This window comes from Sinohyriopsis cumingii, chromosome 16, assembly GCF_028554795.1.
Source record: "Sinohyriopsis cumingii isolate HCF-2022 chromosome 16, ASM2855479v2, whole genome shotgun sequence".
NCBI classification, from domain to species: domain Eukaryota; kingdom Metazoa; phylum Mollusca; class Bivalvia; order Unionida; family Unionidae; genus Sinohyriopsis; species Sinohyriopsis cumingii.
The window spans coordinates 16,530,706-16,547,025 of NC_142976.1; the positions used below are offsets into that span (position 1 = coordinate 16,530,706).

Sequence of the window (16,320 nt, forward strand, 5' to 3'; positions counted from 1 at the left end):
AGCACAGAACGTTTTCGATCAGATCCTAATAGTTATACACCATAATTTGTTTGCCCAGGTAGGATATGTTTCTTTCCTCAACAGTCCCGGTAACCCTCGTATTTGACACCCAAAAATAAGCAAGCGACTTCAGCACACAACAAAGATACACCGTTAAAAAATATATAGATAATTGCCCTTGGTCTGTAGGATGTCTACTACGGCAACCGCCTGGAATCCTCTTGTCACGGCGACAGTCGTCTGACAGGCATAGTGGTACAAGTAGATTGCGTATGAATGATTTTTCTTTCCTTCTTATTGTACCTTTGATATTAATATATTAAATACTAGCATTGTTTTTCTCATTGTATATTTTGTATTTAACTCTGTATCTGCAGTATTTTTCTTGTGTATTTTTATACTTACAATATGTCTCACAATGTTTAGTTAATAAATGTTTTGATGTTTCACATTCCTTTTAGGAATATTTTTTTCTTTCGAGCCTCGACTCAAATAACCCAGAGGATATTGTTAGGACAGAATTTTTTGAATAAGTGGAAATATTGAAATCTTGTCTAAATTTTATTTAAAGTAAGTTTTAAATAAATTGTATCGAAAGTATTTTTTTAAAAACTATATTGAGATTAAATCCATTTATTTCGGTATAACAATTACATACTACTTAATACAAATTGCGCCCTTGTGAACAAATCCAAATCTTCTTATACATACATTTCCCATGTATCTTTAAAGTCAGCAAAAAGTACATTCGATGATGTGATGTTTTACCCCAACCCCTTGTATTATACATGTATTTATAAATCTGTAAGTGGAGCCAGGTAAGCTTTGTTTTTCCAAGTACCTAAGTTGGCTGATCCTCTTACGTAACCCAGTCTTTGTTTGAGCTCTTGAGTGGAAATCTGGCGGGAATCTTTGCACATGGGGACACGTGACGTAGACAACTTCAAAGAGCCGGAAGCCGACAATGGTAGGCTGGACAGTACATGGGGACACACAGACTGACATTTTTATGATTGACAGTTCGATCAAATGACCAGAGTCCGTCGCCATCCAATCGGGATGCGTTGTAGGTGGGACTTGATTCGAGAAACTGGCATAAGACTTGTACAAGCCTGAAATTCGTCAGTTGGTGTTTAAGAGTCGCAGTGACACACACTCCGTTAGCCATTCGTAAAAATTGGCGGAATTTAGGAAATTCATGAAATAGCTTCGATCAGGAAGCTTTCGGGGGACGAAAGAATTTCAGAGAATTTCGGGGGACGAGAGAAGTTCAGAGAATTTCGGGTGACGGTGAGAGATACCGAGTGAATTTCGGGTGACCTCAAGGGATACCGTCAAGGGTTCTGGATACTAGAAGAGAAACCGGAAGTCAAGATAACGGCAAGGAACAAGGATTATAGAAGAGGAGGCGGAAGTGGAGATCACGAAAGGAGAGAAAGACAAGGGAACGAAGAGATTTAGATGAGTAGCCCTCAAGAAGGGAAAAATCTCCTCACACTGTGAACTTAAATGATGATCAAAGGGATCATTGGGTGAAAGAGAGACATTGATTACTTTAAATTCTTTTAAATTTCATTTATTAAATTGTTATTGTTTAAATTTCATCTTTGTATTTCTTTTAATTTAACTGTCGGCATTGCTGACTGGGGGCTCGTAGCCATAAATATATTTAGTCAATAAATAATATAGTGTCCAGAATTAACCTTCTGAATAAGGACCAGGGGAACTTCTCATAACTCGTTAAAGTCTATAAGAAGAACCCCACCCCTAGACAACCAGGACACCCCCACAGATATGTTGTTTAAATAGACGAACAGATTCAAAAGATTTGTCAAGAGGGCAAATGCGTTGATCTTGCAGAAATATCTAAGTAATAACGTAGATAGACTTCAGAAGATACTCTTCAAGATACTACGAAGCCTCACCTTGAGATTCTGGCAGACACGAGAGCTAGGCACATGTCCAGATTTGGCTTTGTCCGAAGAAATTGATATAAAAATTTCCAGACCACGGGCACGCCAGTTTATTTCTCCAGAAAGTCAAACAGGTTTCTATCTTTACAGCATTCCGTATCTCTTGCAAGCCAGATGTAGGTAGGTACAGCTTTATAGTGGATTGAACGTTGACTTTCCTTCCCCTCTCTCCGTTGGGTTTTGAAAACAACTTGACCTAGAGCAAAACGGCTCATGAAATACCTTTTATATCCGTAATTTTTCAGTTGTTGAAGATTGATATTGTAATGTAATTGTACATGTTGAGTCATTTACTAAAGTTAGTCCATGCGCCATAATCTCTGAGGTTAGTGTCATTACATCACCCCGTAATATCCTCCCATTGCCATATTCCCCAGATTCAGTTATACGACGACAAAATTACACCTTTTTTCAAGAAAGCTTGAACTTCTTCCGTTCATTATATCGGGTCATGGGAAACAGGATTACTTAGAGTTTAGGAGATGAAGTCTCGTAAAATTATCATCTGATTTTAGAGCAGGTCATCGTGCTGTAATCTAAGAATGGTCCTTTGAAGCACAAATATGCTGTGCACGAGGAAAATTATGTTTACGTCAGAAACGTGGTAGTGTCAAATATGGTATTAGAAAAACAACGTTTACCACTGACTTATGTTACTAAGCAACCAACAAGATAATCTTTTCTTTAACATCAGAGTCATGGTGGTAGGACAATATGGTAATAATTGCAATGCCAGTAGCTGGAACAGGAAAGTAACATTTCCATTGGTCAGATTCTTACCACGTGATCAAAATGAATTGCGTTCATTTCTGTATGAACTGTAAGGAGAACTACTTTTCTAAGAATACCCACTTCTATAAATAGAGTCACGTGTACAGCATAATATAAACACTGCTAGTGAAGGCAGACACGAAGTAAGCAATAAAGGAAAAGAACATTCTTACAATTTAAACAAAAAGAATTAAATCTTAAAGACTAAAGCAACCGATATATCTCATCTTTTATGAATAAAATCATTCTTTCTTTGGGGAAATTTGTTAAAAATATGGATAAAAATGTTTGAAAGTGCGCTAGGTCAAGGTCACCAGTATACGGTATTTATAGCTATCCAACGCTGAAACTGATATGTCAGAATTTGGAGATTTTTCGCTAACTTTGCCTTATCAGATAGATTATATGCAGGAAGATATTGAAAATTTTGACCCATCCATATTTGACGAGCCTTTTGAAGTGGAAGAATCACAAACTGATTTACCATTTAGTTTGAATGAACCAACACCAGTCACGTTCCCATTTGATAACAAGGATGACCATAAACCAAAACGCTTTAAATCACTTAAAGAGGAAGATCTCTTAAACATATCTGAACAGCGGTACTCAAAGTCTACGAAGAAAAATACTCAATGGGGCTACAACCCTTTCGCAGGTAGATTTATTCATTCATTTAATAATCATAATAAATTAACAACAACAACAACAACAATAATAATAATAATAATAATTAGTAGTAGTATATTGGACTGTTCATCAATGTAAGCTTAAAGTAACGTTGCTTGATACTTAATTTGCTCTTATTTATTATTGTCTTAAATTATGTTATGAAAAGGCATTATTTTGTTAATTTTTGTGCAAAAAGAAACAACCAAAAATAATTATAAATCATTCCATTTTTTTTAAAAAAATGAGACTTAACTTGCTCTACAGTGAATAAGGTGTACTTTATCTTTAAAGTAATACTTGTGACAGCCTAAAAATGTAACCAATCTTTTATATAATAGTAAATAATAATAAAAAAATGAAGAGAAGATATGCATGAATGATTCTTCCCAAAGATCTAAATATTTTAAATGTTAAAAAATTAGATACTACCAAGCTGAAAAACATGAATTTCAGAATGGTGCAAAGAGAAGAATATTGAGATTGATCTGAAGTCAGCTGATTTTTCACATTTGGCCCATTAAATATTAGCCATATTTTATGCCGAAGCAGCCCCCAAGGTCACCGAAACAAGAAAGAGGATGCTCCCTGAAGCCCAAGCTGAGGAATACCATAAAAACAAATTAAAAAATGTCTGTGCTGCTATTAATCGCTACATGCAGGTTGAATGTGGTTGTCAAATCAATATTGTTACAGACCTTGAGTTAAGAAAAGCAAATGACATGTTAAATGGAAAATTAAAGTTTAACACAAAGAATGGTTTATCAAGATCAACTCAACACAAACCCATTATTCCTCCATCAGACATGTATGCAATCAATAAGTACCTGATGCAAGATAACCCTATCACACTCAGATACAGGATTTGGTTATATCTGTCCATCCACTATGTTACTCGTTGATTAGAATTTCACAGTCAATTAACACCCAACAGTCTTGAAATCCGGTGTGATGAAACAGGGGCTGAATATGTCATTCTGACCCATCAAACTATACAAAAAAATCATCAGGGAGACTTAAATGCTAAGGAGGAAAATTCTGACAAGAGAATGTATGCAACTGGTGGTCAAAACTGCCCAGTCAGGTCAGTAAAATACTACCTCACACGCATTAATCCAAAAGCTGAATCATTATTTTGTCACACTGATAAAAATGCTTTTGAATATCCCAAATTGTGTCAAATATGGTACACAACAAGATGTGTTGGAAAGAGACAATTTAGCTGTTTTATGCCTGTGCTGTTACCGTTGGAACAGCCACAGTAGTTCTTTAGATTTGTCTCCCTTTTTTAACTCTTCTTCATAAATATCAGTTTCCTATTTTTCGTTTGTAATACGTCCAGGCAGGAATGTGAACGTGCCTTCACAGCTCTTTTCGTTGAATCTGACGCCCACCACAGTGTGAGTAAATTTATGAATTATTGTTAATGCCTCGTATATTTAATTTCGGATATGGATGTTAATTGAAAATGACAATAAGTTACGACATAGGGATAGTTAACTATACGCAATGCCACGTGGTTTGCGAGTGCATACGATACTCTTTATTTGTGTGAGATTCATCTCATAAACATTCCTTTTGTGTCATCATTTAAACCCTCTTAGTAACAATCTTTGTTAAGCTACGGTAGAAATATTAACGGAAATGTACCTTATTGAATTTCAAAGTATGGAAGCACATACTGGACATTATTTCGATTAGTAAATTTAAAAGGATGGAAAGACATAAGAAAGCTTTTACTTTCAATATATGTTGATGTAGTAATTTCATGTTTTGTAATGGTTGTGTTTCCATTTATTACAGCTTTTTACCTCACCTAATTTCAAGAGAGTTCTCGCCTACGAATAAAAACAGTATTTAAACACATTGTGTTGTCTTGTGTCTTGGATGCTGGAGAACTCGGGGTTATGCTAACTGTAATTCCTCCAGGGGAAAGGCAGTATAATGCCCGACATATGCAAAAATGCCCATATATCTGCAAGATACACTGCTCACTCTCTTCGTGCCACAGCTTTGAATGCAATGACAGATGCCAACCTTCCAGCTAGGCACATTATGTCTTTGTCTGACCACTCGAATGAACTATCATTGAAACTATACACAAGGCCCAGCACTCAACATAAACAACAAATGAGCAACATTCTTTCCAATGTGTGTTCAAATGTAGCATTGTCTGCTCAAGACTCTTCAGCAATATCTCATGCAACTGTAAATGTTCAAATGACCACTACAGACTCAAGCAGTACAAATCAAGTAAATGTTAGCACTGAATCTGCTCAAAATCAACTACAAGCACTGTCACATAGTACAATGAACTCTATGACGGGTTTCATTACACAATCAACCTGTCATTTCAATAACTGCACATTCCAGTTTAGTTCCAACTAAAACGAGTAAGTGCAAACAAGTTAAGGAAATACATGATTTTCAAGTTAAGTGCCCCATCTCAACTATCCAGGCTAGAATAATAATTTACAAAACATCATGTACAACTCCTGGTTTTTATTATATGGCAATTTTCAATGAATAATTATAGACAAATTAAGAAAATGCATAACAAATAGTTAGATACAAGTACAAATATCAAAGTAGTAAATACATGAATGTGTCATACCATTTTTCATTTTTATAGTGATATTGCTGTATTGTAATTATTGTTACACTATACTTAGAAAAGTGTGTAAACAATAAACACAAAATTCAACAAATTAAATTGTCTTGCTGTTTTGAACACCCGAGTTAAAAAGTCATAGCTTCTTCCACAAGGAGCATTCTATATCAGCATTTGCCTCTGTTTGCATCTGTCCTTTTGTGTGTCTATTTTCAACAATGATGTCTCAAAATTTAATGAGAGAGATCAGGTTATAAACCAATCACTAATCAAATCATAATAATAACTTAAGGGATAAAATAAATACTCAGTTACATTAGATATGTGTGTGTGTGTATGTCTGAACTAACAAAACTGATCACAGACTTTATATAACCTAACATCATACACATAAATGTTTATTAGTCTATCTTGTTTATAAACACGAAAATAGGTTTTGAATAGCGAAATTAGATCACTCATGTGTCAGAACAGTGATGAATCTGCCAAATCACATTCAGTCTAGCAAAATACTATGAATACGAGGCATTCCCTACCGAAGAGTATGAAGAGACTCACACAGCGGAAGAAACCTGGTACTATGAAAAAGACCGCAACATATTCAGGCTGCCGACCTGAATAAAATAGCCCTTTTAAGGGCTTAAAGAATGCCTAATACCAAGGGGTTTCATTTTGGCTTGGAACCCCGTTTCGACACAACTAGCTGAACTAATTTGATCCTTTACCACCGCTACTAAATACAACCAAAATTTACCTAACAATGACTACAAAAATTCATTAACTTATTTTTACTTTAAAAGTCGCTAAGACAGAACGCTAAATTTCTAGGGAAAAAGTAACGTGCACTTTGTACTAGAACATTGGCAAAACCTAAGAAATAGAAAATAGGAAAATTTTGAAACTTGAACAATTCGACACAATTGCAGAGGTGGCTAACACATTATTGGGAAATTATTTTTATCCATTAGCACAACTGGACTTGATTTGATAAATAAATAAATGCGACCTGGCGTTTTGGAGCGTAAACAACAGCAATGGCAAGACGTGGGAAGGACGACGGATTAACAACATGGATCTGATTGGGTATCAGCAAATACAATTTCAATCCTAAGGTAATTCATATAACTCAGATTGGAAAACGGATTGAAACTGGAAAAACTGGACCCGCAACTTTACGCGGGACAGCTATGTTTGTTAACTCGATTCTGATTGGCGGTTGGATTTCAATCCTAGGGCAAACTCATACATTGAAGCTTGATAAACGGATTGAAACAAAACGGATTGAAAACTGAAAAACTGGTCTAGCAACTTTGCGCGGGATAACCAGGAATGTAAACATGGTTCTGATTGGTAGTTAACTATGCTGGATATTAAACTAACAGGAGAACAACTGAATTGAAATTGGGAAAACAAACTGCATTTAGCGGCTTCGATTGGCATATAACTCAACAGACTATTCCTGTATATTGTAAAATTTAACAACTTGACTAATTATAATTTATACACTTAACTAATAGCGGTCTTAATCAAATTTGGTTTCTTTAACCTTGCTTGGACAATTTTTTCACTTTACCAAGTCCAGACTAATTAAAAAGTGCGGTCATCGCACAGTAAACACGGGATTGTAGTGGCTCTAATACCTACAACCGACCAATTAAGTAGCCTAGTCATTAGGCATTAACAAGACGCAAAAGCACTAGTTTGCGTAAGCGTCTATAATTTATATTCATTCATACATTCAGTCAGTCTACGAATGCATACATTCTTACAGCCATGACATCGTGACTTTAAATATTGAGCTCTCACTTTGAATAAAAGTGTCCATTAAGGCAAAATATAAGAATCATGGCAGCATTGTTATAATTCATTACACGGGCTATCATTGGTTGGAGGACTGGTATTATGATGACCTTGTTACGATCAAGCAGGACAATCCTAACTGCTATAAATAGCTACGTAACAGAAAAACCCCAAACATGTATTACTACGCTCAATTAAGATTTATATTTTTTAATGATGCAAACAAAATAACATAACAAATAATTAAAATTTCAATTATAAGAGTTTAACGTTGTTTTTTCTGAGTTCATCGTGGTATAAACTGTCAGTTGCCGACTCACACAGCTTACATAACGCCCTTCGGGCGTTATTTGCCGTGTGAGTCGGCAACTGACAGTTTATATCACGATGAACTCAGAAAAAACAACGTTAAACTCTTAATTGGAAAAACTACGCGTACCACAAACAAATGTGACAAGGAAACCTATACTATCTTTTCTCGTCCCTTCAAGTCAACATCAGAATCATGGTGGTTGGACAATATGGTAGTGGAAAGACAATGCTCATCAGACACAAGACTAGGCGGTGGCACTACTTACTTTTTTATATAAAAAACATCAAATCACGTTTATAGAAGATGCAATCCTGAACACGCACCGTCCCAAATAACATTTCATCAACGGTAGTTATAAACATGAAAAAATTCAAGTACCAGTTTTAGTAAGTAAACAGAGTTCTTTTTCAATGGAGATGGATTCAAGAATAATTTTAACACACCAACATCGCATACAATCATATATTAGATGATGTACTATATATTGACAGAATATTAAATTTCGTTTTCGAGAGAGAGAGAAAAAAATAAAAATAAAATCACTGGAGACGAATAGGCGGGGTGGGTGTGCCATTCCCTAAGAGACATGTTGACAATCCCTAATATATCAAACATAAATCAGCTACAAGAGTTAGCATAACAAAGTCGCAAAAAACGGAATACAACACTATTTTTTGTGTTGCAATTACAGATTACTGAATTTCATGATCAGTTATATGTTAGTTTCTCTGTGTTATGCTGCGACTATGTTAATGAAACTATAATAATAAAGCTGTTTGCGCCATCTAGGTACTGAGTAGCGCTTCTATTTATTTGATCCCGGATGTATTATTATCGAAGTCATTGTGAATGAATAATATAAATATCAATTTTGCGCATCATTAAAAAACAGTAGTAATAATAATTCGTCTGCTTTAAGATGTCCAATTCGATTGCATTCTACTTGCGGACGATGTCAGCTTTTCAAGTTTCTTGAATGAATAAGATCAACTTCTCGTTTTCAGAAGTTGATCTGACATGCATTCATTTTTTCCTCTACAATAGACACATTTGACAATCACCAATAATCAAAGGTAACAGCGCATGGCATTAACTTGTGAATGAAAAGATAGGTCTTATTTGCTACGAGCAGTAATAGGGGAGGATATATGGAAAATGGAAATTAGCATTACAAGACACCCTGCTGCCTATTCTAGCCTTGTCACTGCATGAGATTCTGTTTGGTCTACGCTTGTTAATGAGACCTCGAGTATTTTTTCAGTTGGAAGAGAGGGCTATTTCTTATTCTTCGTTACCTTTAATATCAATATAGCTAGGTAACCAACACTATATTTTATTGTGGGAGACACTCAGCTCGGTATTTCTGACGAGTGTTTTTCAATAATGGATTCTCCACTTTTCTCTTGTGAGGCGACTCAAGTACTGATAGCGAGTCGGAGATGATGCTGTTTAAAATACGTTTGTTTTCTATATGTTGCAGTGCAAGATCTATTCCTCCGATTTTGGCTGAAAAAACTGATGTTCCATTTGGCAAGTGAACTTGCGTTGTACGATTTCCACAAACGAAGGCTGCAGCAGCCTTTTCCTGATCCTGTTTTTTTTATTGTATTTTATCGGCGCGTCAGCAGTGTTAGGCTGTTTAGCGCCAAACAAAATGTTGTATGTATAATCTTTTAAAAATTATAAAAAGTATCATATCGACCAGCGATATAAAAAACAAATATTTGATATGAAAACGGCAAGATGGTAACCGTGCAAAATATAGCTTTCCGATCAACGGGGGATGTAAATGTTGTATGCTAACGATAAAGGGTGAAAAGGTATGAAAAAGGGACGGTATATACATACATACATATATATATATATATATATATATATATATATATATATATATATATATATATATATATATATATATATATATATATAACTGCAAGGTGATAGCATAAAGGTTAGAGCTTGTAGTAAATATTCACTGCTTTCAGAACTCTATAATACGAGTCATGTTTTTAGTATAAAAAATTTCGTTCATGTCATGCACATTGTAATACTGATCGCGTTTAGGTTGCATTTCAAAACACTATCATAAAGTGCTTTACAGTTAATGGCTCATTGGAAGAAACGCACTATGGAGGGTCTTCACCTTTTAGTATGTGGGAGTGGGTGATACAAGTATGACCAATTCGGATTCTTGCAATGACTACCTCCTCCCTACGCATGGTTCTGTAGGAAGGAGTCCATGTTCCTAGAGTTGGCTTGACTGCATGAAGTTTGTTATTCAATGCATCATTCCATGATGCCTGCCACTTTTGACATAAGGACTTTTTGGCACCAGGTTTAAAATCAGTATAAGGTATTTTACAATCAGATGGTTCTTGAGTAAGGGCCATTTCAGCAGCGTGATCCGTTTTTTCGTTACCATTAATTTAATACCAGTATGGCTAGGTAACCAACAGTATATTATATTGTGGGAGATACACATCTCGGCATTTTTATCGAGTATGCTTTTCAATAATGGATTCTCCAATTTAATATTGTGTAGTGACTGAAGTACTGATAGTGAATCAGAGAAGATGATGCTGTTTAAAATACGTTTGTTTTCTATATGTTGCAGAGCAAGGTCTAAAGCTCTGATTTCGGCTGAAAGAATTGATGTTCCATTTGGTAAGCGAACTTGCGTTGTGTTATTTACACAAACGAAGGCTGCATCAGTCTTTTCCTCATCCTTTAATCCATCCCAGATGTTTGTCAGTGTTTGTGCTATGGGCCAATACTTGCACATAGGATGGGAGTGTTGTACTGCGAATTGTATTTTACGGTTTTACGGGTTAGTGTTGTTTTGTTTTTGTGGGCAGTTCCATACTTTGCGACCAATTGAGGCCACGCTCATGAAGATACAGTTTCGCCGGGAAGGGCAAGTTCCAGGATGGAGGATCATCGCCTGCCAAAGATCGCGTTGTATGGTGAGCTGTCAACTCGCCACCGTGATAAAGGGACACCTCGAAAGAGATATAAAGACACTTTAAAAAAGACCCTCACCAACCGTGTCATCGAACACCGCCCAATGGGCATCAGAAGCTGCTGACCGTGAAAGCTGGCGGTGTACAGTCCACCAGGCCGCTGGCACGTTTGAACAAAACAGATGGGCCATCTTGGAGGACAAACTATGGCGAATTAAAAACCGGGAACCATCGGCAGCACCCACCACAACCCAGACATTCTCCTGCAGGCTCTGGACGGACTTGGCTGTCACGTATAGGGCTCGTCAGCCACCTGCGCGCGTGCAATACACATGGACATACCCCTTCCTAATCTTCGCAAGCGAAGTCAAGCCAACAACAAAAATGGCGTGATTGAGCCAAAACATTCTACAGAATACTGGAAAGTCCACTGTTAAGCAGGAACTTCTTGTTTCAACAATTATCCCAAGTATTTCATCAAACATATTCTTATATAATATGCAGTCAATTCTGTCCATTAGCAATATTTTTCAAGCCTTTGCATGTAGGGTACTTCCCATGAATGGCTGTTTTGAACGATAAGTACGAACTTTGCTGAGATAAACACTCTGGTTGCTATTATTCATCGGGTTTTCTCCAATCAAGCTATTTTAAACAAGCAACTTACGAGCTGTGAAGGTCTACGAATGACACACTCCAATGAGCAATACGAAAGATAGACTATGTGATCAACCCTTTTGCATCTTTTTGTATTTCCTATTATATCCAGTCCAGATTTATCGTCCTACAAAAAATAGTCTTGTGATGTTTCAATTTTACCATTAAAACCTACTACAGCTAGATAAGTTATCCGCCCAAGATAATTTTTCGTTTCGTTACAGTGAGGCGCCACGTTTTGTTTACATCACTAAGTGGCGCACACCTGATGTGCATGTTTCAACACGCTTGGCATTAGAAAGTAAACGATATGAGTATCGATTAAAGTATATAGCTGTCAATTTGGGATCTAAATATTTTATATCCAGGGCACTAATTACGAACAATAAGCACGAGGGTACAAAACTAACGTGTAATAGCACTGATTATATCGAGACCTACGAGTCACTAGTAAAACCAAACACTAAAGAATGGAACACATCTACACACTAATAAAAAGTTAAAATACGATATCCTATATTATATTTCGAGGTATATTAGTGGACAAAAAATGTCTTAGAACGGAACGCACAGAACAGTGACGTCAAAACTGATTCTTAACTTTGAGCATGCGCAATTTTAGTTACAACAAAAATGGCGACTCCGGTTAAAAAGGTATCATCTCGAAATTAGGTAGCAGAATAGAGACAAAATTTGTTTTTTTTTATGAAACAGTCCTAATTTATTAAGTTGTAAACCTGTTTTGATGGGCAAAAAGTTGTCTTCATAGAACAACCTGTCTTGTTGAATTGTGTATCTGTTCTGTTGACAAAATTGTCCTTGCTGAATGAACTGAGTTAGTGAGTATAGCTGTTTAGACAAAATTGTATTCAGTGAGTAGTCTCAAGTTATCGAATTGCATATCAGTTTTGATGGACAAAATTTGTCTTCATGGCTCCATGAATTGTTAATCTGCTTTCTAGACGTAATTTGTCTTGACAGAACAGTACCGGAGTTGTGCATTTATTCACAAGTGCTCGACGCGAGATTGATGTTGAGAAAAAAAAATAATCTGAAGGAAAAAACATCATACAGAGTGACAAAACTACTTTAGACTACCCCCATGACCCGTTCTGACATAGGACCCTCTCTATCATAATATATAAGAGAGAAGGTATGTAACTTCCAAACACTTCGTAACTTACACCCATGACCCTCGATTTCCTTCTGCTATTTCCGTCTTTAAAGACAACCGGCCGTACTATATTGCTTGTTTTACTCCCGAGATGTTTTTCTGTTCATTAAATCATCATTCACTTTTTTGCATTGTACCAAAATAAAGTTACAGGCTCTGTCTACAATAATGTCAGTTATTGGTTGTTGATACCTTGCTGAAGTCGGTTAAAATCTCAAAATGTTTTCCCAAGTCATGATGTTTCCTTTAAATGCTGTATTGCAGCATAGTCCTATGTGTAAGACCTTGACAGTGATATTTATGTTTCGGGCATCAGGGTCTTACTGCCTAACTAACAGGGCTGTGTAGTGTGCTTTGATGTTGACTAACATCGTAACGAAAGTAAAATCTTCAGGAATATCTCACAACTGGCAACTAAAATAACGGCACTTTTCTACAAAGTAAAGGCATAATGTTTTGGTCAGACTTTACTTACTTTTGTGTCTTTTCTCTAATAAATTCAAATTCTCACAAAAGAAATGGACCTGTTTTCAAGTTTCGTTGGCCTCCATTCCAATTGACTGGACAGCGATGAATGCCGAAGTCGGGTTAAGTTGAAATTCTATTCTTTAACGAAACGAATAAAAATATATTATTCCTATTGGAACTGTAAAGCAACGTTTCGTTTTGTTCAAGAAACATATCCGTCGCATGAACCTACTTAAACATACTTTGGCATACCTCGACTACCGTCGCATTGCAAAATTTTTAAATGTATGTCAACGGAACAAGAAAATGCATCCATTTGCTAGTGTGATATTTTCATTCCCCCAGGATGAAGACAGCACAGTAAATATATTAATTACACATAAATTAGTAGAAGAGTGTTGATATATGCTGCTGAATGTGTGAGATATTCCTGAAACTTTGACTACTCGTTCCGAAGTCAACATCGGACCATGCTATACATGGCCGTTATTTGGATAGTACGACATAGCACTATAACAAAACCATCATGTGCTATGTCTTACATTGTAGGACTATATTGCATCAGTGCTTAAAAATTTCTCACTACTTACCTACCCACATCCGTTTGACATAATTGGATATTTTGGAATTTGTGTTTTAAAAAAAACAATTGTATCAGTCTATTTTGCAGTACAAAATCATAAGGCACATTTATATTTGGTGTGTAAATATTTAAATTCAGATTATCTTAATTATTTGCAGAAGAGAATCAGAGCATCAGACTTGATGAAAAGTTGTTGTCGTGTCGGTGAGGAAAAGTATGACTTCAGCAAAATTGTTGATCTAAAGGGAGGCGGTGGTAGAGATTCAACAAAGAAGGGTAGACCACCAGGTATTACATCAGACATGCCATCAAAGACTGCAGTGAAACCTGTTGTATTGACACTACCAGATGCAGTACCATGTGAAACTGAGGTAAGATACTATTTTCATTGCCCAACATGCTTTAGGATTGTAAAAATATATTTAACTCATTACCGTTTAAGTCCATTTGAGTAATGTCTGCTGCTATATATTTTCTTCTTTTACAAATTTAATTACACATATAAAAGTGCCCTGTTCCCGTATGTGTTTGTACTGTGTGCAAGAACCATGTGAGAAATAAAAATTTCTTTTGCAGAGTCTCATCAAAATGTAAACAGTTACTGTTATATCAATAGATGACGTGTATTTACCAATTTTTCTGTATTTTATTTACTTTTGTCTTATTGTCTATGTTGAATGTCTATTGCAGACAGTAGTGGAGGATTCAACTACCGAGAGATTACTTACATCAGAAGAAATGTATAGTAATCTTTTAAAGGAGTCTGATGGTCTTTTCATGATTGACAAGACCTACCAGACATTTATGTTGCAGGATTTTGACAAAGATAGGATGGCCCTTAAGGTAAATTTTTCTTTAAATTTTTAATCTTTCTAGATTTGTGTAGCCTAGCACTCCATACTCCAAGTTCCTGCTTCCAGAGCCTTACATTAGGTAATAGTTCTATTATGATGGACATCTTGCTAAAAGAATGAATAATTGGAAATGAGTTTTGCTAGTAGGAGATAGGCTACTTTAAACTAGTGATACTTTGTCAATTATACATGTATTCAAAACATTATATAATACTGTATGTATGTTTATTCACAGATTGTGTCCTTTGTATATTATTGTTCTATATTTATGTGAACATTGTTCACTAACAAAATATTGTTTATGTTCAGGCATCATATTTGCAAGATATAGCAAAATTACCTTGTTTATATCTGGCATACACAATGTACATGCCATTAGACCATTTTCTCAGGACCCTAATATATGTTATAATAAATAATTTAATGCCATGTCCTCCTAGTAGAGCTTTACCAACCGCTCACTGCTTTGATCATGGTATCAAAGTCAAGACACATGACAATAAGAAATTGTGATCATGATTTGTTACAATATGACTTTTGTTTGTTATTATGTTCATTATAATGTATTCATTTTTATAAGTTTAGACTGTTATCAAAGATCTTCTGTCTGTTTTATTTTTTCACAGACAGGGAAGTTTTTTTTTGCAACAAGAAGGGGGATGTCTCTCAATGACGATATGCATTGGATATATAAATGCACCTGCGATGTAACTAGATCTGAATTTATAGAATGCTGTAGAGAAAGGATGCATGTACCATACAGTGGTAAAAAAATAAAAATGATTTCTCTGCAATTTCAATCAAATCATCCACTTTAAAGATGCATATTCCAGTTCTGACATTATCACAAGAAAGTGAGATATAGCAATAACTTTGCCCAATTACATGGTCCATTTTGTTTTTGTTTTTCCCATTTCTGTCTAAACTATTTCTTGAGTTATGCATGCAGTTTCATAGAATTTTACTAAAATAACAATTCACAGTTGGAAATAGTGTTATACATCAAAGTCAAGTTCAGTGTGTCACTAGGAATTGTAGCTTTACAATCAAAATAATATTTGGCTATGTAACTTTTGTTTAGCTTTGGAAAAACCTCGTATAAATCAATTCTTTGTGCATTACTGATGTCATTGTTCATGACTTGGAACAATTATGTACCACTACAGTTTGGTTATGTAAGTGGTGTTTCTGCATTTGTTCTTTCTTAATAGTAAGTTTTATCCCATGTACGATGACTCATACTTTACATGGAAAGTTTTATTTGTCCAACACTATTTGTTGTTTCTGAAATATAAAAATTTAATCTAATATTATAATTACCTATTTATGTGATTACAGACAGTTTTTTTTCTATTATTATTGCCCACTTCAGTGATCATGGTTAAATTGTTTCATCCCTTATTAATTATTCAGCAGCTCAGTGGCTTGGATTATTATAACAAATTATGTTCACTTGTGTAAGGACACGTTTTTTATTTCAGATTTTATGA

General features: G+C 35.4%; 2 protein-coding genes across 2 annotated transcripts; both read left to right on the forward strand.

Annotated features, from left to right (window-relative positions):
• The first annotated feature begins 3,046 nt into the window (after positions 1–3,046).
• Positions 3,047–6,011, forward strand: LOC149779996 (uncharacterized). The gene is made up of 4 exons (XM_089937384.1): positions 3,047–3,431; positions 4,073–4,218; positions 4,345–4,612; positions 5,340–6,011. The coding sequence occupies exons 1-4, from the start codon at positions 3,099–3,101 to the stop codon at positions 5,796–5,798; spliced, it is 1,206 nt and encodes a 401-aa protein (XP_089793510.1). The 5' UTR covers positions 3,047–3,098; the 3' UTR covers positions 5,799–6,011.
• Positions 6,012–12,280: 6,269 nt separating this feature from the next.
• Positions 12,281–16,320, forward strand: LOC149779997 (uncharacterized). Its single transcript, XM_089937386.1, has 4 exons — positions 12,281–12,405; positions 14,135–14,347; positions 14,667–14,819; positions 16,312–16,320. The coding sequence occupies exons 1-4, from the start codon at positions 12,385–12,387 to the stop codon at positions 16,318–16,320; spliced, it is 396 nt and encodes a 131-aa protein (XP_089793512.1). The 5' UTR covers positions 12,281–12,384.

Excerpts from the sequence above, each read along its gene's own strand:
- LOC149779997 (XM_089937386.1), top strand. The coding sequence starts at position 12,385 with ATGGCGACTCCGGTTAAAAAG. Across the intron at positions 12,406-14,134 it reads TGGCGACTCCGGTTAAAAAG|AAGAGAATCAGAGCATCAGA; the intron begins GTATCATCTCGA and ends AATTATTTGCAG. Across the intron at positions 14,348-14,666 it reads CAGTACCATGTGAAACTGAG|ACAGTAGTGGAGGATTCAAC; the intron begins GTAAGATACTAT and ends TGTCTATTGCAG.
- LOC149779996 (XM_089937384.1), top strand. The coding sequence starts at position 3,099 with ATGTCAGAATTTGGAGATTTTTCGCTAACTTTGCCTTATCAGATAGAT. Across the intron at positions 3,432-4,072 it reads ATTCATTTAATAATCATAAT|GTTGAATGTGGTTGTCAAAT; the intron begins AAATTAACAACA and ends CGCTACATGCAG. Across the intron at positions 4,613-5,339 it reads TATGGTACACAACAAGATGT|GGGAAAGGCAGTATAATGCC; the intron begins GTTGGAAAGAGA and ends TAATTCCTCCAG.